General features: G+C 43.1%; 2 protein-coding genes across 3 annotated transcripts; one reads left to right on the forward strand and one right to left on the reverse strand.

Annotated features, from left to right (window-relative positions):
• The first annotated feature begins 11,604 nt into the window (after positions 1-11,604).
• LOC123166895 (peptidyl-prolyl cis-trans isomerase FKBP16-3, chloroplastic) lies at positions 11,605-13,498 on the forward strand. The gene is made up of 6 exons (XM_044584708.1): positions 11,605-12,052; positions 12,168-12,251; positions 12,342-12,391; positions 12,493-12,541; positions 12,921-12,995; positions 13,178-13,498. The coding sequence occupies exons 1-6, from the start codon at positions 11,720-11,722 to the stop codon at positions 13,292-13,294; spliced, it is 708 nt and encodes a 235-aa protein (XP_044440643.1). The 5' UTR covers positions 11,605-11,719; the 3' UTR covers positions 13,295-13,498.
• Positions 13,499-13,824: 326 nt separating this feature from the next.
• Positions 13,825-17,245, reverse strand: LOC123166894 (transcription factor RF2a). Of its 2 annotated transcripts, XM_044584707.1 has the most exons (5): positions 17,094-17,245; positions 16,341-17,006; positions 15,626-15,758; positions 15,004-15,088; positions 13,825-14,769 (listed from the first exon to the last, which is right to left on the reverse strand). In XM_044584707.1, the coding sequence occupies exons 2-5, from the start codon at positions 16,871-16,873 to the stop codon at positions 14,414-14,416; spliced, it is 1,107 nt and encodes a 368-aa protein (XP_044440642.1). In that variant the 5' UTR covers positions 16,874-17,006; positions 17,094-17,245; the 3' UTR covers positions 13,825-14,413. The 2 variants fall into 2 exon arrangements, with proteins under 2 accessions (XP_044440642.1, XP_044440641.1); XM_044584706.1 differs by having other exon boundaries at positions 16,341-17,245.
• Between the last annotated feature and the right edge of the window lie 3,073 nt (positions 17,246-20,318).

Genomic DNA, 20,318 nt, shown 5'->3' on the forward strand with positions numbered 1-20,318 from the left:
GTACTTGTTCTACTTGAGTGGTAACCATAGAAGCATGTTTACTAATGAGTTTAAGTTCACCTTTAACTCTAGACATATAATCACTTAATTGTTCAATCATATAAGCATTGCGTTTTAATTCCCTACCAAAATAAGCATTGAAGTCTTCTTGCTTAACCATAAAATTATCAAACTCATCCAAACATTGGCTAGCAAACTTAGTAGGCGGGATTTCAGCTTTATCATACCTATAGAGAGAATTTACCTTTACTACCTGTGTCGGGTTATCAAGACCGTGTACTTCTTCAATAGGTGATGAATTAAGACCATGTATTTCTTCAATAGGCAGTAAATTAAGACCATGTATTTCTTCAATAGGAGGTAAATTCTTAACATCTTCAGCTTTAATACCCTTTTCTTTCATAGATTTATTTGCCTCTTGCATATCTTCAGGACTGAGAAATAGAACACCCTTTTTCTTCGGAGTTGGCTTAGGAGTTGGTTCAGGAAGTGTCCAATTATTTTCATTGGTCAACATATTATTCAATAGAATTTCAGCTTGATCAACAGTTCTTTCCCTGAAAACACAACCAGCACAACTATCCAGGTGGTCTCTGGAAGCATCAGTTAGTCCATTATAAAAGATATCAAGTATTTCATTTTTCTTGACAGGATGATCAGGCAAAGCATTAAGTAATTGGAGAAGCCTCCCCAAGCTTGTGGGAGACTCTCTTCTTCAATTTGCACAAAATTATATATTTCCCTTAAAGCAGCTTGTTTCTTATGAGCAGGGAAATATTTAGCAGAGAAGTAATAAATCATATCCTGGGGACTACGCACACAACCAGGATCAAGAGAATTAAACCATATCTTAGCATCACCCTTTAATGAGAACGGAAATATTTGAAGGATATAATAGTAGCGAGTTTTCTCATCATTAGTGAATAAGGTGGCTATATCATTTAATTTAGTAAGATGTGCCACAACAGTTTCAGATTCATAGCCATAAAAAGGATCAGATTCAACCAAAGTAATTATATCAGGATCAACAGACAATTCATAATCCTTATCAGTAACAAAGATAGGTGAAGTAGCATAAGCAGGGTCATATTTCATTCTAGCATTCAAAGTTTTTTGTTTCAGCTTAGCTAGTAATTTCTTAAGATCACTTCTATCATTGCAAGCAAGAAAGTCTCTAGCTATTTCTTCATCCATAACATAGCCCTCAGGCACAACAGGCAATTCATATCTAGGGGGAGAATCTTCATCATCACTTTCATCAATATTATCAGTTTCAATAATTTCATTCTCTCTAGCCCTAGCAAGTTGTTCGTCAAGAAATTCACCAAGTGGCACAGTAGTATCAAGCATAGAAGTAGTTTCGTCGTAAGTATCATGCATAGCAGAAGTGGCATCATCAATAACATGCGACATATCAGAATTAATAGCAGAAGCAGGTTTAGGTGTCGCAAGCTTACTCAAAACAGAAGGTGAATCAAGTGCAGAGCTAGATGGCAGTTCCTTACCTCCCCTCGTAGTTGAGGGATAAATTTTAGTTTTCTCATCTTTCAAGTTCTTCATAATGACCAGCAGATATAAATCACAAGTGACTCAAAGAATAGAGCTATGCTCCCCGGCAACGGCGCCAGAAAATAGTCTTGATAACCCACAAGTATAGGGTAGAGTATTCAACCCAAATTTATTGATTCGACACAAGGGGAGCCAAAGAATATTCTCAAGTATTAGCTGTTGAGTTGTCAATTCAACCACACCTGGATAACTTAATATCTGCAGCTAAGTATTTAGTAGCAAAGTAGTATGATAGTAACGGTAACAGTAGCAAAAGTAATATTTTTGGGTTTTGTAGTGATTGTAACAGTAGCAATGGAAAAGTAAATAAGCGAAGAACAATATGTGAAAAGCTCGTAGGCATTGGATCGGTGATGGAGAATTATGTCGGATGCGGTTCATCATGTAACAGTCATAACATAGGGTGACACAGAACTAGCTCCAATTCATCAATGTAATGTAGGCATGTATTCCGAATATAGTCATACGTGCTTATGGAAAAGAACTTGCATGACATCTTTTGTCCTACCCTCCCGTGGCAGCAGGGTCCTAGTGGAAACTAAGGGATATTAAGGCCTCCTTTTAATACAGTACCGGACCAAAGCATTAACACATAGTGAATACATGAACACCTCAAACTACGTTCATCACCGGGAGTGGTCCCGATTATTGTCACTTCGGGGTTGCCGGATCATAACACATAGTAGGTGACTATAGACTTGCAAGATAGGATCAATAACTCACATATATTCATGAAAACATAATAGAAATCATTGCACTCGGGCCCTAGTGACAAGCATTAAGCATAGCAAAGTCATAGCAACATCAATCTCAAAACATAGTGGATACTAGGGATCAAACCCTAACAAAACTAACTCGACTACATGATAAATCTCATCCAACCCATCACCGTCCAGCAAGCCTACGATGGAGTTACTCACGCACGGCGGTGAGCATCATGAAATTGGTGATGGAGGATGGTTGATGATGACGATGGCGATGAATTCCCCTCTCCGGAGCCCCGAACGGACTCCAGATCAGCCCTCCCGAGAGAGTTTAGGGCTTGGCGGCGGCTCCGTATCATAAAATGCGATGAATCCTTCTCTCTGATTTTTTTCTCCCCAAACACGAATATATAGAGTTGGAGTTGAGGTCGGTGGAGCTCCAGGGGGACCACGAGGCAGGGGGCGCGCCCTGGGGGGAAGGCGCGCCTCCCACCCTCGTGGACAGGGTGTGGGCCCCTGGCCTTGATTCTTTCGCCAGTATTTTTTATTATTTCCAAAAATAATCTCCGTGAAGTTTCAGGTCATTCCGAGAACTTTTGTTTCTGCACAAAGATAACACCATGGCAATTCTGCTAAAAACAGCGTCAGTCCGGGTTAGTTCCATTCAAATCATGTAAGTTAGAGTCCAAAACAAGGGCAAAAGTGTTTGGAAAAGTAGATACGTTGGAAACGTATCAACACTCTTCCAAAATAGTGGGATTATCATTAACTAAAGTCATGACCTCTCCAAACCCACTTTTATCAAAAATACCATAAGATTGAACATTCTCCAAATATGTGGGATCTAAAGTTGACACTCTTCCAAACCCACTTTCAATACTATTGCAAACATTATTATCAATCTCATATTCATCATGGGGCTTAAATAAATTTTCAAGATCATAAGAAGAATCACCCCAATCATGATCATTGCAACAAGTAGTAGACATAGCAAACTTAGCATCCCCAAGCTTGGGTTTTGCATATCATTAACACAATTGACATTAATAGAATTTATAATAACATCATTGCAATCATGCTTTTTATTCAAAGATCTATCGTGAATCACTTCATAAAGCACTTCATCACAATTTTCAGATTCACGGATTTCAAGCAAAACCTTATAAAGATAATCTAGTGCACCCAAATCACTAGGTATTGGTTCATCGTAATTGGATCTCTTAAAAAGATTGGTAAGCGGATGAGGATCCATAGATCTTAGGTTCTCTGTTTAGCAATAAATTATTCCAACCAAATGAGCAAATAAGCCAACTAAGACATCAAGGCAAACAAAAAGACGAACAGAAGAAGGCGAATAAAACGGCAAGGGTGAAGTGGGGGAGAGGAAAACGAGAGCCAAATGGCAAATAATGTAATGCGAGGGATAAGAGTTTGTGATGGGTACTTGGTATGTCTTGACTTGTGCGTAGACTCCCCGGCAACGGCGCCAAAAATCCTTCTTGCTACCTCTTGAGCACTGCGTTGGTTTTCCCTTGAAGAGGAAAGGGTGATGCAGTAAAGTAGCGTAAGTATTTCCCTTAGTTTTTGAGAACCAAGGTATCAATCCAGTAGGAGACCACACTCAAGTCCCTCGTTCCTACACAAACAAATAAGAACCTTGCAACCAACGCGATAAAGGGGTTGTCAATCCCTTCACGGCCACTTGCAAAAGTGAGATCTGATAGAGATGATAAGATAATATTTTTGGTATTTTTATGATAAAGACTAAAAGTAAAGAAAGCAAAATAAATGGTAATAGAAATAACGGTAGATTAATATGATAGAGAATAGACCGGGGGGCATAGGTTTCACTAGTGGCTTCTCTCAAGAGCGTAAGTATTACGGTGGGTGAACAAATTACTGTCGAGCAATTGATAGAATTGAGCATCGTTATGAGAATATCTAGGTATGATCATGTATATAGGCATCACGTCCGTGATAAGTAGACCGACTCCTACCTGCATCTACTACTATTACTCCACACATCGACCGCTATCTAGCATGCATCTAGAGTATTAAGTTCATAAGAACAGAGTAACGCTTTAAGCAAGATGACATGATGTAGAGGGATAAACTCAAGCAATATGATATAAACCCCATCTTTTTATCCTCGATGGCAACAATACAATACGTGTTGTTTCCCCTTCTGTCACTGGGATTGAGCACCGCAAGATTGAACCCAAAGCTAAGCACTTCTCCCATTGCAAGAAAGATCAATCTTGTAGGCCAGACCAAACTGATAATTTGAAGAGACTTTCAAAGATAGGCGATCATACATAAAAGAATTCAGAGGAGATTCAAATATTGTTCATAGATAATCTTGATCATAAACCCACAATTCATCGGATCTCGACAAACACACCGCAAAAGAATATTACATCGAATAGATCTCCAAGAAAATCGAGGAGAACTTTGTATTGAGATCCAAAGAGAGAGAAGAAGCCATCTAGCTAATAACTATGGACCCGAAGGTCTGAGGTAAACTACTCACACATCATCGGAGAGGCCATGATGTTGATGTAGAAGCCCTCCGTGATCAATGCCCCCTCCGGCGGAGCGCCGGAAAAGGCCCCAAGATAGGATCTCACGGGTACATAGAGTTGCGGCGGTGGAAATAGGGTTTCGGCTCCTGTTCTGATGTTTCTAGGGTATATGAGTATATATAGGCGAAAGAGGTCGGTCAGGAGAGCTACGAGGGGCCCACGAGGGTGGGGGGCACGCCCAGGGGGGCAGGCGCGCCTCCCTGCCACGTGGCCTCCTCGTTGATTGCTTGACGTCCACTCCAAGTCCTCTGGATCACGTTTGTTCCGAAAATCACGTTCCCGAAGGTTTCATTCCGTTTGGACTCCGTTTGATATTCCTTTCCTTTGAAACACTGAAATAGGCAAAAAACAGCAATTTGGGCTGGGCCTCCGGTTAATAGGTTAGTCCCAAAAATAATATAAACGTGTATAATAAAGCCCATTGAACATCCAAAACAGGTAATATAATAGCATGGAACAATAAAAAATTATAGATACGTTGGAGACGTATCAGCCGCCGCCCCCCAAACCTATTCCAATTCGGCCTCCTGCCCAAGGGGGGCGCACCAGCCCCTTGTGGGCTGGTGTGCTTCCTTCTTATGGCCCATAAGGCCCATAACTTCTCCTGGGGGGTTCCGGTAACCTTCCGGTACTCCGGAAAAATGCCCGAACCACTCGGAACCTTTCCGATGTCCGAATATAGCCTTCCAATATATTGATCTTTACGTCTCGACCACTTCGAGACTCCTCGTCATGTCCGTGATCTCATCCGGGACTCCAAACAATGTTCGGCACATCAAATCACATAAACACATAATACCGATCGTCACCAAACGTTAAGCGTGCGGACCCTACGGGTTCGAGAACTATGTAGACATGACCGAGACACGTCTCCGGTCAATAACCGATAGCGGAACCTGGATGCTCATATTGGCTCCTACATATTCTACGAAGATCTTTATCGGTCAAACCGCATAACAACATACCTTGTTCCCTTTGTCATTGGTATGTTACTTGCCCGAGATTCGATCGTCGGTATCTCAATACCTAGTTCAATCTTGTTACCGGGCAAGTCTCTTTACTTGTTCCGTAATGCATCATCCCGCAACTAACTCATTAGTCACATTGCTTGCAAGGCTTATAGTGATGTGCATTACCGAGAGGGCCCAGAGATACCTCTCCGACAATCGGAGTGACAAATCCTAATCTTGATCTATGCCAACTCAACAAGTACCATTGGAGACACCTGTAGAGCACCTTTATAATCACCCAGTTACGTTGTGACGTTTGGTAGCACACAAAGTGTTCCTCCGGTATTCGAGAGTTGCATAATCTCATAGTCATAGGAACATGTATAAGTCATGAAGAAAGCAATGGCAATATACTAAACGATCAAATGCTAAGCTAACGGAATGGGTCAAGTCAATCACATCATTCTCTAATGATGTGAATCACATCATTCTCCAATGATGTGATCCCGTTAATCAAATGACAACTCATGTCTATGGCTAGGAAACTTAACCATCTTTGATTCAACGAGCTAGTCAGGTAGAGGCATACTAGTGACACTCTGTTTGTCTATGTATTCACACATGTACTGAGTTTCCTGTTAATACAATTCTAGCATGACTAATAAACATTTATCATGATATAAGGAAATATAAATAACAACTTTATTATTGCCTCTAGGTCATATTTCCTTCAGGTGCACTAAACTATCAAGTAGTCATCATACCGAGCTTGTCAAACGTTCATAACGTCTGCATCTGCTCCTGCAATAGTTCTTTCACCTAGCGGTGCATCAAGGACATAATTCTTCTGTGCAGCAATGAGGATAATCCTCAGATCACGGACCTAGTCCGCATCATTGCTACTATCATCTTTCAACTTAGTTTTCTCTAGGAACATATCAAAAATTAAACGGGGAGCTACATCGCAAGCTATTGATCTACAACATAGATATGCAAATACTATCAGGACTAAGTTCATGATAAATTAAAGTTCAATTTAATCATATTACTTAAGAACTCCCACTTAGATAGACATCCCTCTAGTCATCTAAATGATCACGTGATCCAAATCAACTAAACCATGTCCGATCATCACGTGAGATGGAGTAGTTTTCAATGGTGAACATCACTATGTTGATCATATCTACTATATGATTCACGCTCGACCTTTCAGTCTCAGTGTTCCGAGGCCATATCTGCATATGCTAGGCTCGTCAAGTTTAACCCGAGTATTCTATGTGTGCAAAACTGGCTTGCACCCGTTGTATGTGAACGTAGAGCTTATCACACCCGATCATCACGTGGTGTCTCGGCACGACGAACTGTAGCAACGGTGCATACTCAGGGAGAACACTTATACCTTGAAATTTAGTGAGAGATCATCTTATAATGCTACCGCCGTACTAAGCAAAATAAGATGCATAAATGATAAACATCACATGCAATCAAAATAAGTGATATGATATGGCCATCATCATCCTGTGCCTTTGATCTCCATCTCCAAAGCACCGTCATGATCACCATCGTCACCGGCTTGGCACCTTGATCTCCATCGTAGCATCGTTGTCGTCTCGCCAACTATTTCTTCTACGACTATCACCACCGCTTAGTGATAAAGTAAATCAATTACATGGCGATTGCATTTCATGCAATAAAGCAACAACCATAAGGCTCCTGCCAGTTGCCGATAAATTTTAGAAAACATGATCATCTCATACACCAATTTATATATCATCATGTCTTGACCATACCACATCACAACAAGCCCTGCAAAAACAAGTTAGACGTCCTCTACTTTGTTGTTGCAAGTTTTACGTGGCTGCTACGGGCTTCTAGCAAGAACCGTTCTTACCTATGCATCAAAACCACAACGATTTTTCGTCAAGTGTGCTGTTTTAACCTTCAACAAGGACCGGGCGTAGTCAATCTCGATTCAACTAAAGTTGGAGAAACAGACACCCGCTAGCCACCTGTGTGCGAAGCACGTCGGTAGAACCAGTCTCATGAACGCGGTCATGTAATGTCGGTCCGGGCCGCTTCATCCAACAATACCGCCGAATCAAAGTAAGACGTTGCTGGTAAGCAGTATGACTATTATCGCCCACAACTCATTGTGTTCTACTCGTGCATATAACATCTACGCATAGACCTAGCTCGGATGCCACTGTTGGGGAACACAGTATTTCAAAATTTTACCTACGATCACGCAAGATCTATCTAGGATATGCAGAGCAATGAGCGGGGAGAGTGTGTCCACGTACCCTCATAGACCGAAAGCGGAAGCGTTTAGTAACGTGGTTGATGTAGTCGAACGTCTTCGCGATCCAACAGATCCAAGTACCGAACGTACGGCACCTCCATGTTCAGCACACATTCAGCTCGATGACGTCCCTCGAGCTCTTAATCTAGTTGAGGATGAGGGAGAGTTTTGTCAGCACGACGGTGTGGTGACGGTGATGATGAAGTTACCGGCGCAGGGCTTCGCCTAAGCACTACGACCATATGACCGAGGTGTGTAACTGTGGAGGGGGGCACCACACATGGCTAAGACAAATCTTGGTGTGTCTATGGGGTGCCTCCCTCCCCCGTATATAAAGGAGGGGAGGAGGAGGCGGCCGACCAAGGGGGCGCGCCATAGAGGGGAGTCCAACTAGGACTCCCAATCCTAGTTGGACTCCCTTTCCTTTTCCGAAGAGGGGGAAAGAGGGAAGGGAGAGGAAGAGGAGAAGGAAAGGGGGGGGGCACCCCCTCCCTAGTCCAATTCGGACTCCCTATAGGGAGGGGGCGTGGCTGCCCCTTGTGGGCTGCTTCCCCTCTTCCCTATGGCCCATGTAGGCCCAATCTTCCCCCGGGGGGTTCCGGTAACCTCCCGGTACTCCGGAAAAATGCCTGAATCACTCGGAACCATTTCGATGTCCGAATGCAACCTTCCAATATATGAATCTTTACCTCTTTACCATTTCGAAACTCCTCGTCATGTCCGTGATCTCATCCGGGACTCTGAACAAACTTCGGTCATCAAATCACATAACTCATAATACAAATCGTCATCAAACTTTGAGCGTGCGGACCCTACGGGTTCGAGAACTATGTAGACATGACCGAGACATATCTCCGGTCAATAGCGGAACCTGGATGCTCATATTGGCTCCTACATATTCTACGAAGATCTTTATCGATCAAACCGCAAAACAACATATGTTGTTCCCTTTGTCATCGGTATGTTACTTGCCCGAGATTCGATCATCGGTATCCTCATACCTAGTTCAATCTCGTTACCGGCAAGTCTCTTTAATCGTTCTGTAATGCATCGTCCCGCAACTAACTCATTGGTCACATTACTTGCAAGGTTTATAGTGATGTGCATTACCGAGAGGGCCCAGAGATACCTCTCCGATACACGGAGTGACAAATCCTATTCTTGATCTATGCCAACCCAACAAACACCTTCGGAGACACCTGTAGAGCATCTTTATAATCACCCAGTTACGTTGTGACGTTTGATAGCACACAAGGTGTTCCTCCGGTATTCGGGAGTTGCACAATCTCATAGTCAGAGGAACATGTATAAGTTATGAAGAAAGCAATAGCAATAAAACTAAACGATCTTTATGCTAAGCTAACGGATGGGTCTTGTCCATCACATCATTCTCTAATGATGTGATCCCGTTCATCAAATGACAACACATGTTCATGGTCAGGAAACTTAACCATCTTTGATTAACGAGCTAGTCAAGTAGAGGCATACCAGGGACATTTTGTTTTGTCTCTGTATTCACACATGTACTAAGTTTCAGGTTAATACAATTCTAGCATGAATAATAAACATTTATCATGATATAAGGAAATATAAATAACAACTTTATTATTGCCTCTAGGGCATATTTCCTTCACTCCTTTCCATGCCTCTCCCCTCCCCAATGTTCTCGGATGCTTGGGAAGGGCATTGGCATGTCGTGTCATCGCGCCCCGACGCACGCTCGTTGTAACGCCCCAACCATACCAGTCAGTTCGTCCATCGGTTTCTGGCTGTTGCGCATGACTACCACCTTGGATCTAGACTAGCCTCACAGATTAACACTAGTCTTTCTCATGCACTTTGTCCTCATTCGCGCCCGCCCAAAATGTGTAGTGCTTTCTACCTCCTAGGAGCAGTGAACACATTCTAGCTTGTGTAGTGCTTTCTACCCCCTAGGAGCAGCGAACACATTCTAACTTGTGTAGTGTTTTCTACCCCTGTACGTTGCAGCCTGTGACCTCGACACTCTAACAGTCACATGAGTATCATCTATTGCCCTAATGCTACACTGTGATGGCATGAAAACATAGTGTTATGGTTGTATTAAGAACAATAAAAGCATGTCAAGGCATGAACTATGAGTGGTGCTCACCTTGAAATATGGACACCATCTTGGGCTGTTTGTGAATCTTGCTAGGAGTTTGCCAAGTTGATGCTTTGATCATCTCTCATTTGATCTCCTCAATAACATTCAAGACTTGCTTGAAATATGTAGAAATGTTCTCGATTTTATCTCTGGGGTGTGTTGTGAATAACCCTAAAACTCTTATTATGACCTACAACATGCAGAGCCTCTACGTCGTTGCAGTTGTAAATCTAGTTCAAATTCACCAACACCTCCCTATCTCGAATTAACATTGGACCATAACAGATGACAGACGTATCACTCCGAGGTACAACTCTTTTGTGGACCAACCTGACCCAGACCTGAACCACAGCTATGAGTGATGATGCCTGAACAACCAGCTTCATTTGTTCGTCCATAACCTAGTGGTGACATCGATGGTGCGATGAGCAATAGAGAAACAGACCCAACACCGTACCTAACGACCTAACAAGGGGAGGGGGGTTGTATGTTGCTTAGCCCCATTGGAGCCGCCCACCCACCCATGGCACCAACAAGGAGGATGAGACGGGGTCGGAGACGAAGGGGAGAAGCATCCTGCCATCGGAGATTGAAGTCGCCGCCTTCACTGCCGCCGCTTCCGCAGATCTGAGTCACCGGGGTCGCTCGTGGCAAGAACTAAGGTTGGGTTTGTCCTAGCGCTAAAGGTGAGCTAGTAAATAGAAGGGGGCGGGGTGGATAACACAAGGACCCGCTTGGAATCGGTGTGTATCTTTTTACACCCGTATTTATTATACATGTGTACTTTACAACCAGTATGTGATTTTCAGTCGAGAAAGAAAACGAGAGACGGAGATATGTACTTTTTTTATAGGTGTAAAGCGCTAGAAAACAAGAATCCAATCAGGGCCTAGGTTTCTCAGGCTTTGGTGAGAATTATCTAGGTTCAACCACTCCAACGTCAGCCTGCCAAACAACCTATTTAGACTTTCTCGGATTTTCAGAATTAGGTGATATTATCCATCCATCGTAATTCCTGCCAATATCTCTCTACCGAAAGATCCCGACAAACTGTGACAGTCAACTACGAGATGCCTACGGTAACTTCGTAAAATTTCAAAATGATATGTCAACTCAATCTCTCGGAGGTGCTCATAGGGGTAGGGCGTGTGTGCGCGTTCATACGAGTGAGTGTATGCATGTATATACGAGCAATTGCGTCTGTGCTATGTTCAGAAATAATAATAATAATAATAATAATAATAATAATAATAATAATAAGCGTCCCGTAGAAGAACGAAAAAAACTCTAGCGGCGTTGTTTAACACAAAGCTGCACACAACGGCCGTTGATTCCCGTCGTCGTGCGCCGTGCGTCACGCGCGAAGCGAGTGGTGGAGGCTGGACGGACACCGCGGATTTAATTTGCTCTATCCACTCTCTCTCGTGGACTCGTCCGTGGTCCTCTTCCCCGCCGTCTTCCTCCTCCTCCCCCTCCCCCTCCCTAATCCAATGGCTGCTGCGGCCTCTTCCTCGGCCTCGCCGCTTCTCCTCCCGTCAGGGCCGCGTGGCGCTAGCTCGAGGGCCTGGCTTCCCAGCGGCGGCGGCGGCAGGGCGTTCATCAGAGGTGGCAACACCAGGGCGCCGTGCTGCTGCAGGGCTGCCGCTGGCGGAAGCGCGGCGCAATGCGGAGGAGCTGACGACGACAACGGCGGCGTGGTCACGCGGAGGGGCGTGTTTGGGGCGGTGGTTCTGGGGGCCGCGCTCGACGCCGTCGCCGGCGGGCTGCCGCCGGAGGAGAAGCCCAAGCTCTGCGACGCCGCCTGCGAGGCAGAGCTCGAGAATGTACGTTCGCCGTGACCCACTTAGTTGGAATGCGGCATTTCGTTTGCTTGATTCATGCAGTATTTCCTGCAAAATCCATGGAATCAGGCCGCAAGTTTTTCTGCTGCGTTTTCAGCTGCCTATGGTGACTACGGAGTCCGGTTTGCAGTACAAGGACATCAAAGTCGGCCAAGGGCCGAGTCCGCCCATTGGCTTCCAGGTGCTCACCATTACCTCTTCTTTTTCTCGTTCGACAATTGCGTGCGAACGCGTAAGCTTCTTGATCACTCACTAACCAGCGTGTGTGTAGGTTGCTGCAAACTGCATCGCCATGGTGCCAAACGGACAGATATTCGATAGGTGAGAGATCACTGAGCACATTTGGCGACCGTGCATTCAGCGTGCACATAATTGATTAGTAACACTTCGTCCTCTTATAATGTCCTGGTGTTGTTGTGCAGCTCGCTGGAGAAAGGCCAGCCCTACATATTCCGTGTTGGCGCAGGACAGGTATTTTACTGCAGGCTCTGATACATTGCATGCCCCTCTTTTTTTCCCCGAAAAGGGCACAGCCATTGCATGCCCCGATGAAAGATGACGACTAAAATTAACCCATACAGCTGTGAATTGATCTGAACCTAGCAAACACTGTTTATTTTGACAGTGCTCACCGTCGTCTTCAATGGATATAACCCCTGTTGCTAATAAATAGCACGATTAAATGAATTTCATGCTCATTCTTATCCTCTGCAATGTAGACTAATAACAAGCAGTTCTGCTTCATTGCTTATCCTAGGAAATCTGGATCAGTTATATACAGTTCATAGCTTCAAAGTATCAGATTTGGCATGGCGTTCTTTCCTCTCATTTATATCTTTGGAATTTCCAGGTGATAAAGGGACTTGATGAAGGGATCTTGTCGATGAAAGTTGGAGGACTGCGTCGGTTGTACATACCCGGTCAAGTAAGCAGTCTTGCCTCGTCGAGTTTAACAAAGCAATGCCGAAAACAAAACAAAACAAAACTAGCTGATGTGCAAGAAAACTTGACCTTTTCCTCCAATGATCATGATCATGCGCTGTGTTTCTTCAGTCTGGGATATCTGGACAGGATAGTGATGATTTCCCATTTTCTTGAACTGAGCAGTTAGCATTCCCTAAGGGCCTTACTTCAGCACCCGGAAGGCCAAGAGTGGCTCCGAGCAGCCCCGTCGTATTTGACGTCAACCTATTGTTTGTACCTGGTCTTGACGACGATGAGTGAAAGCATCATTTTGCAACTTTACAGGAGGCAACTGAAGAGAATGATTTTCTGTTTGTGAATTACCATGTATGTAGAGTGACAATTGTTTTCGGCAGCAAATTATACTAAAGTATGATGATTTGTATTAAGTGTGTAGCAACCTTGGTTGTGAATGGAACAATGTAGCCTCAGTGATATAAAGATATGTGCTAATCCTTCTACTCACTTGCCCAGTGTTTTACGTGGAGATTTGGTGTGTGTTAAAGTTAAGTGTCAGATTTGCTCGCCAAAAAAGGAACATGGAGCACTCAATAGAGCAGTTTCTTAATCCATATTCTAGTCTTTCAATAAATACACGGTTCTTTGTTTTTCCTTTTTGAGGGTCTGTGATTCCCTTTTTCTTGCAAGACATGTGGTTACGTGAAACCCTAGTTCCAAAACATGTGGTTTGTGCAATTAACCCAACTATTAACGTACTGTATTGGTGAGTCTTTTGAAAAACACTATTGTAAATTACACTTGACAGATTGCCTTTGTTTCTTCTATGAATATGCTGCTAAATACGCATCATTTTGTATTCGAAGAACGCAGAGAGGACATTCAAACTTGCCAGTCACCAAAAGTGACCATGAATCCACGATGAAAAGGCCCCAGACCAAAACAAAGAAAACAATCTGTACATACAAAGGCCAGCGCACGAGATTAAGAAATGGAGCAGCATCTTCCTTTGTAAACCAGCTTCTTAATCAGATTGACAGCGTATCGACAAACCCGAAGAATCTGCATGAGTTGGTACCATTTTCCTTCAACAAACATCCGCACCTGTAGACCCCAGAAGTTTTGAATCCGAAGAATCTGCGTGAGTTGGTAACATTTTCCTTCAACAAACATCTGCACCTGTAGACCCCATAAGAACGTAACTCTTTCTTGAGAAGGAAGACTCGACAACTGACCGTAACTTGAGCAGCCTTGAACCCTATATATAGGCTATATACTTGCTGGTGATCAATCTACACTTGGGTGATGCCCCAGAACCCCCTGAATCCACCCGGCTCTGACAGATAGCATGAATTTTGCCCGGTGGGGATTTTCGTTTGACGGTATCCCTGTGAAATTCCTGTATTCCAGACAGGATCTCGATCAGTTGCCACTGCTCTCGGACCACCCACCAATCCACTGGTTCGGAGCGGAGATGGCCCGTTTCATCTTCGGGTTGGGTGGTGGTGCAGCAGAAGCCTGCTGCTGCAACAGCAGCTGCTGTGCTTGCAGTTGCAGCGGATGCAGCAACGGCTGCTGGTGCTGAGGGTGAATCTGCTGCATCTGGTGCAGTGGCTGCATTGCAGCCTGGCCCTGAATGTGGAACATTGGCTGGTTCCCTCCAACCGAGTGCGGCGGGGGTGGGCCGATCAAGTTCATCATTCCCCCAACGGTGTTGCCCATGTGGCTCGTCGCCATCTTCAGCCTTTGCAGCTCAGATTTCAGTGCGTCATTCAGAGCTGCAACAACAGCAGCACATGCTAAGGTTTCGACGAAAAACCCCAAAATGGTCATGAAAAATTGTTTCCCCTTCTTTTATGTGCTAGCGCGCTCAAGATGATCAAGAAGTTCATAGTACCTTTCAATTAATCACCTTCCCCCAGTCTCCCTCATGGTGAACATGCAAGTCTCTTACATTCATGGCAGAACAAAGAAGGTGAAAGACAATGAGTAACTGGAATTACGGACTTTACCATCTTGTAAGTGGATTTGTTGCTGCACGTTTTGCAGGCGCATCTTCAGTTCGCTGTTCTTGGTAGAGAGCCCGGCAGTGTCTCTCTGTGCCGTTTACAAACGTGCCAAAGGGAACAAGGTTAGCTATCTGAAGTGATGCATAATTCATCGACTCATAGTTAACGCACCCTCAGTCAGATCAAGCAAATTATTTCTTCTCTCTTTGTTGTTAGCCATAACAGTGGGAGCTCAGGTGCAAGACCACTACCTAGCAGCTAACAAGATGGATAAAGCTTCTTTTTTTTTGCGACGAACAAGATGGATAAAGCTACCTGACACAAACATGGAGGTGATGGCATTGTCCACCAGTTGAAGTTAGCTGAATGACTTGCTTGGACAATTTTCTTTCATTATGATAGTGGAAACTACATGAAATCTACAGGAGAGGATACGCATGATCCGCATCCAAACTTTTGTGCATAATATTCTTCGATTAGATTTTCTAGTTAGTTCCTAGTTCTTACCGTCTAAGCAAGGATTACAGGTGCCGAAAAAACAGATAGGGCAGGATTTTCTTCCACATTTTTAAACATAATATTGGGAGAAGAGGAATAACAGAAGTTGAAGAGGGGCAGTTCTTACATGTAGAAGTGCCAGCTGGGTTGACAATGTTGTTGCTTCTGCATGCAGGGTTTGCACCTTCCGTTCAAGTTCAGAAATATACCGCATCTTCCTTTCTTTCGATCTGGCCGCCGATTGTCTATTAGCCCAAATCCTATCACATGAATTATGGAGGCTAAGTAAACATAGACAACTAGGCACTTTACAAACAAAAGGACCAACTATATACGGCTAGCTGCCATATCACAGGCAAATATTTGCTTGTTCTTCAGATCGCATCGTGCATTTAGCTTACTTATGGTCAGGCAGCATTTTCATCCGAGTGATTTTCACCTTATAAACACACCACATTGGAAAAAAATTGAGGAATAAATTCTAGTTGTTAGTACTCGTTGGTAGGGGCACATCAAACACGATGTGTTCCATGAGTTGTACTTCCTCTGTAAAGAAATATAAGATCGTCTAGATCACTTAGTGATATAAACGATCTTATATTTCTTTACGGAGGGAGTAATTTATAAACTTTAATCTCCTCATGCAGTTGTCTTCTAATGTTCTGTATATTTTGTTTCTTTTGACAGCATTTCAGACCACTTTCATTCTTTGTTCATCCATATAACAGCCGTAAATATTCGATAAGTAATAGCCTTGGATGAAAAAAAAATATCAAAGTCAGATGAACAATGGATAATCCTACTGATGGAATTTCGCAAGAAGAGAACATAAGAGGCCGAACCTTTTTGCCTTCTTTGGGTCGACAAGCGCTAGTTCTGCGAGCTTTGCGTTGGACATTGCCTTCTTGGCCTCCACCGTCGACATCCCCTCCACCGCCGGCGTCCCAAGCAGCTGCTCCGCGTCGAAAGAGCTCGACGCGTCCATGGAATGGCTGTGGTGATGGCGCGGCCTCGGCCCCGCACCGGCGCCCGCCGAGGCGCACGACGACTCCGTCTCCGACGCCTCGCGCAGCTGCGCGTTGAGCTTCTCGGCGTCGAGGAACATGGAGAAGAGCTCCTCCTCGTTCTCGTCCGACAGCGACGGCCCGTCCCCTGCGCAGCCCGGGAGGTCGAGGTCGTGGTCGTCGGGGAGGCCGATGATCTCGGAGTGCGCGCGGCGGTGGCCGAGGCTGCGCGCGGGGGAGTCCGGCATGTGGCTGATGTCGCTCTCCGGAGGGCCCGTCGGCGACGGTGACAGCGACACCGACGGTTTCACTGGCGGCAAGCGATTGCCGCCGCCGCCGCCGCCGCCATCCGGGGCCGGAGACCTGCTCATGCTCTTGGCTCCAAGAATCTCCCTTTAGATTATCCCTCCACGCAATTTTTTGGGTCCAACGTTCTTCTTGGATTACGGAGTCGAGAGAATGTGGTCAGGAACCGTGACGGAAAACGTCGAGGTTTGGAAGGCACTGCAAAGACGACAAGATCTAAACAAACCCGTAGAGATCGCAACATTTTTCTGGTATATCACGCGAGGAAGAAAGAACAGCAACCACCTTGGATTCAAACGAAGAGAGAAGAAGAGAATCCCTGGCCTATTCGTTCTGTTCATCGGCTTGCAGATTGGACTCGCATGCGCCTATTTTCCGGACAACAAACAGTGAAGGAGCCTGGAAAATCGCAGGGACACTCGTCAGCAATTTCTATTTACAACAACAACTAGGCATTTATCTCATGGAGAGTGAAACAGTGCAAAACATATATAGGAAAACATGACGCAAACACGTTTTACTTGCAATTGTAAGCTTATCCTCATACACGTTTTGGGACGAGTAACGGACGGTAGAGGAAAGTCATGTTGAAGGGCAACTCATAAACGTTTAGCATTTGTATCACATGCACATGTGGAAAGGATTAAGGTTGCATATTAACAAGTGTAAATACATGGTGATAAAAATGCAAAAGGTACCAATTCCACACAAAAAATACAAATTCCAGTTTGTTATTTACTAAATATGGAGAGTGCATTCAGTTTTTAATGGACACGACATTAACTGATTTCCACTCAAGTTTATACTAAGCTACTTCTCGTGGGGGGACATGACCTATAATTTAAGCCATTAGTTAACCTACTAATGTAAAGAACTTATGTTGCGATTCTCGGGTATTTTGCAAATGATCAATGGACATGCTTGAATTTTAGTGTTTATATTATATGCATGCGTTTTTTCTTGAAATTTGAAACAAGATATAATTTTGGTCAAATTTGAGAACTGGATTATATTAACCTTGTAGGATTAGTACGGTCCGTGTACATCCTTTCAATGACTCACGTGGAAGGTCGAAAGTCACATGTAAAATGCACCTGCAGAATGTCTGTGTGTTGCAACGGGGACATAAATATTCTAGTGGTTCAACCCTAGTCATGCCAAGTATATCTTCCCCAATGTGAGGCGGACGTCAGATTTGGGGGTGGGGTGGAGCAAATGAAAGTTCGTTAGGACCAATCCCCCAGCAAATGATTTCATCCAATATGGCAAATCCCCAGCGTGAGCAGGACGCAAGGCGGGCCCTTTAACTAGGCCTCCCGGCACAACACAATTACCTTTGCACAAAAAATAAAATAAAAAGTGTCCAAAAAAATCACATATAAAAAATGTAGAAACTTTAGTACATGACATATATGCAGTATGTATTACCATGTAGTGTACAAAAGAATGGCCATTTATATTAAAAAGAAAAGTGTTGACGTCTATTACAATAACAAAAAAATGTGCATAGTAAAGTTTGCATGGAAATGTAGAGATACAAAACTTGTAGAAAAATTGCCATGATGTCGATCAAAACCAAGAAACGCACAAACGGTGTAAGTTTGCCATGATAGTGGGGTGGAAGGGGGATGTTTGAACATAAGTTTGCCTTATGTCAATGACATGCATAAAATTTAATAAAGTGCCATGCATGAGCAACTAAAATACGTCATATCTTACAAACATGAAATGAAAAACTAAACAAATAGTATGAAATTTGCCATTATGTTTGAACCTAAAGTGGCAAAAAAGTTAAAATATATATGAAAATTGTCCAATGAAAACAAATTTTTCCATTTGACTAGAACAAACTATTTAACAATTTGCCATGATGTTCTTTTTACAAATGGCAAGTTTTATATGATTCCAAAAAAGAAGGGCAAGAATATTCTAACATATATGATAATGCTGACACGACAGTTTTCTAGAATTGCCATGGCAAAAAATTATGTTCGGAAACGCCAGGCCAAAAAAATATCATGTAAAAACCAAAATGAATAGTAAAAAAGCAAATTATGACCAATATTACCATGACAGATGTATATTATAAAAATCCATGGTATTATAATTAATTTTTTCAGGCTTTGTATAAGAAATTTTCCATGAATGAAAATAACAAAAAAATTGACCAAAATTTCCATGGCAGATGTATAGTAAAATTTGTCATGGTATTTTAATTAAAAATGCCATGCTTTGTATAAGAATTCTGCCATGTATGTAAAATAACACAATTATGACCATAATTACATGGCAGATCTATATTAAAATTTCCATGTAATTTAATTAAAATTGCTATACTTTGTTTAAGAAATTTGTCATGTATGTAAATAACCGAAATTATGACCAAAATTGCCATGTCGGATGTATTATCATAATTTTCCATGGTATCTTAATTACAATTGCCATGGTTCGTATAATAATTTTGCCATACATGTAAAAAAATTGTTCATCACACATGGCAAAATACATTTGTGCCACTACTGGGGCCAGTGGAAAAAATTACCATGGCAAATGCATATTAAATTTGCCATGTTATTTAAAAAATAAATTGACTGCAAAAAATTTAGTCCCCATTTGGCAAAATGTTGTGCATATGGTAAGGTAAATAAAAGTATGGGCAAATTCAGAATGTCTGCATTTCACATGTGAACATAGCAACGCGCAATGGGTTTGGACGTCACATCTATATATTGTTGCCATGGCAACCACAAAAAAACATGTTGCTATGGTTCCTTCAGAATCGAGTTTTTGCCATGGAAACTTAAAAGCATGTTGCTATGCTTAGGATTAAAATTTCCCATGATGGAAAATTTAGTGTAAGTTTGATATGCTAGCAAATTTAGTGTAAAATCGGCCTGATTCATCTGAAACAATTTACAATGAAGCTAAAAAAGAAGCATCATAATGCAATTTTCACACACTAATTTGTCATGGTGCCAAAAAAACATGCTACATGCTGCCATGATGAAAATTTGAAAATCATACTGCCTGAGTTTATTAACAATGTCACCCCTGTGGCATTAATCAAAATTGTTTTGCCAAGGCAAACTACTGTTACATGATTTGACATACTTTTAATGAGTTTTGCCGTACTGTCCACATGAATTGTAAGGGATAACAAATACATTCTTTCAGTGCAGGCTGTTGTTGGAGATCAATTGGCTATGGGAAAAAATACACCTAGTCGCTCGGATGAAGCCGTGTGGCGGCCATCCGAATGGGCGCCTCATGAATCAGAGGGAGCGGTGGAGGTCATTAATGGGAGGGTGGTCAGCAGTCCGGTCCCGGTGATATTCGGAATGTGGTTGTGCGTGTACGTGTGGCGCGCTGCTGTATCACTGGCGCTAGCGCGAGGAGGAATAGCCTGAAAGTTCCCTCCCGCAGTGGCGGTTGACTCATAAATCGTGAACTTTTCAACCAAAAATGGTAAACCTACGTAACCTATGACGTAAAAGCTACATTTTTTTCTAC

The sequence above is a fragment of the Triticum aestivum genome, chromosome 7D (assembly GCF_018294505.1).
Source record: "Triticum aestivum cultivar Chinese Spring chromosome 7D, IWGSC CS RefSeq v2.1, whole genome shotgun sequence".
Taxonomy (NCBI): Eukaryota; Viridiplantae; Streptophyta; class Magnoliopsida; order Poales; family Poaceae; genus Triticum; species Triticum aestivum.

What these genes read in the sequence shown, in the direction of transcription:
- LOC123166894 (XM_044584707.1), bottom strand. Translation starts at nt 16,873, where the DNA reads ATGAGCAGGTCTCCGGCCCCGGATGGCGGCGGCGGCGGCGGCGGCAAT. An exon ending in GACCCAAAGAAGGCAAAAAG is followed by an intron (nt 15,759 to 16,340) that starts GTTCGGCCTCTT and finishes TTCATGTGATAG; the next exon opens with GATTTGGGCTAATAGACAAT. An exon ending in ACAAATCCACTTACAAGATG is followed by an intron (nt 14,770 to 15,003) that starts GTAAAGTCCGTA and finishes CTGTTGTTGCAG; the next exon opens with CTCTGAATGACGCACTGAAA.
- LOC123166895 (XM_044584708.1), top strand. Translation starts at nt 11,720, where the DNA reads ATGGCTGCTGCGGCCTCTTCCTCGGCCTCGCCGCTTCTCCTCCCGTCA. An exon ending in GCGAGGCAGAGCTCGAGAAT is followed by an intron (nt 12,053 to 12,167) that starts GTACGTTCGCCG and finishes CTGCGTTTTCAG; the next exon opens with CTGCCTATGGTGACTACGGA. An exon ending in AACGGACAGATATTCGATAG is followed by an intron (nt 12,392 to 12,492) that starts GTGAGAGATCAC and finishes GTTGTTGTGCAG; the next exon opens with CTCGCTGGAGAAAGGCCAGC.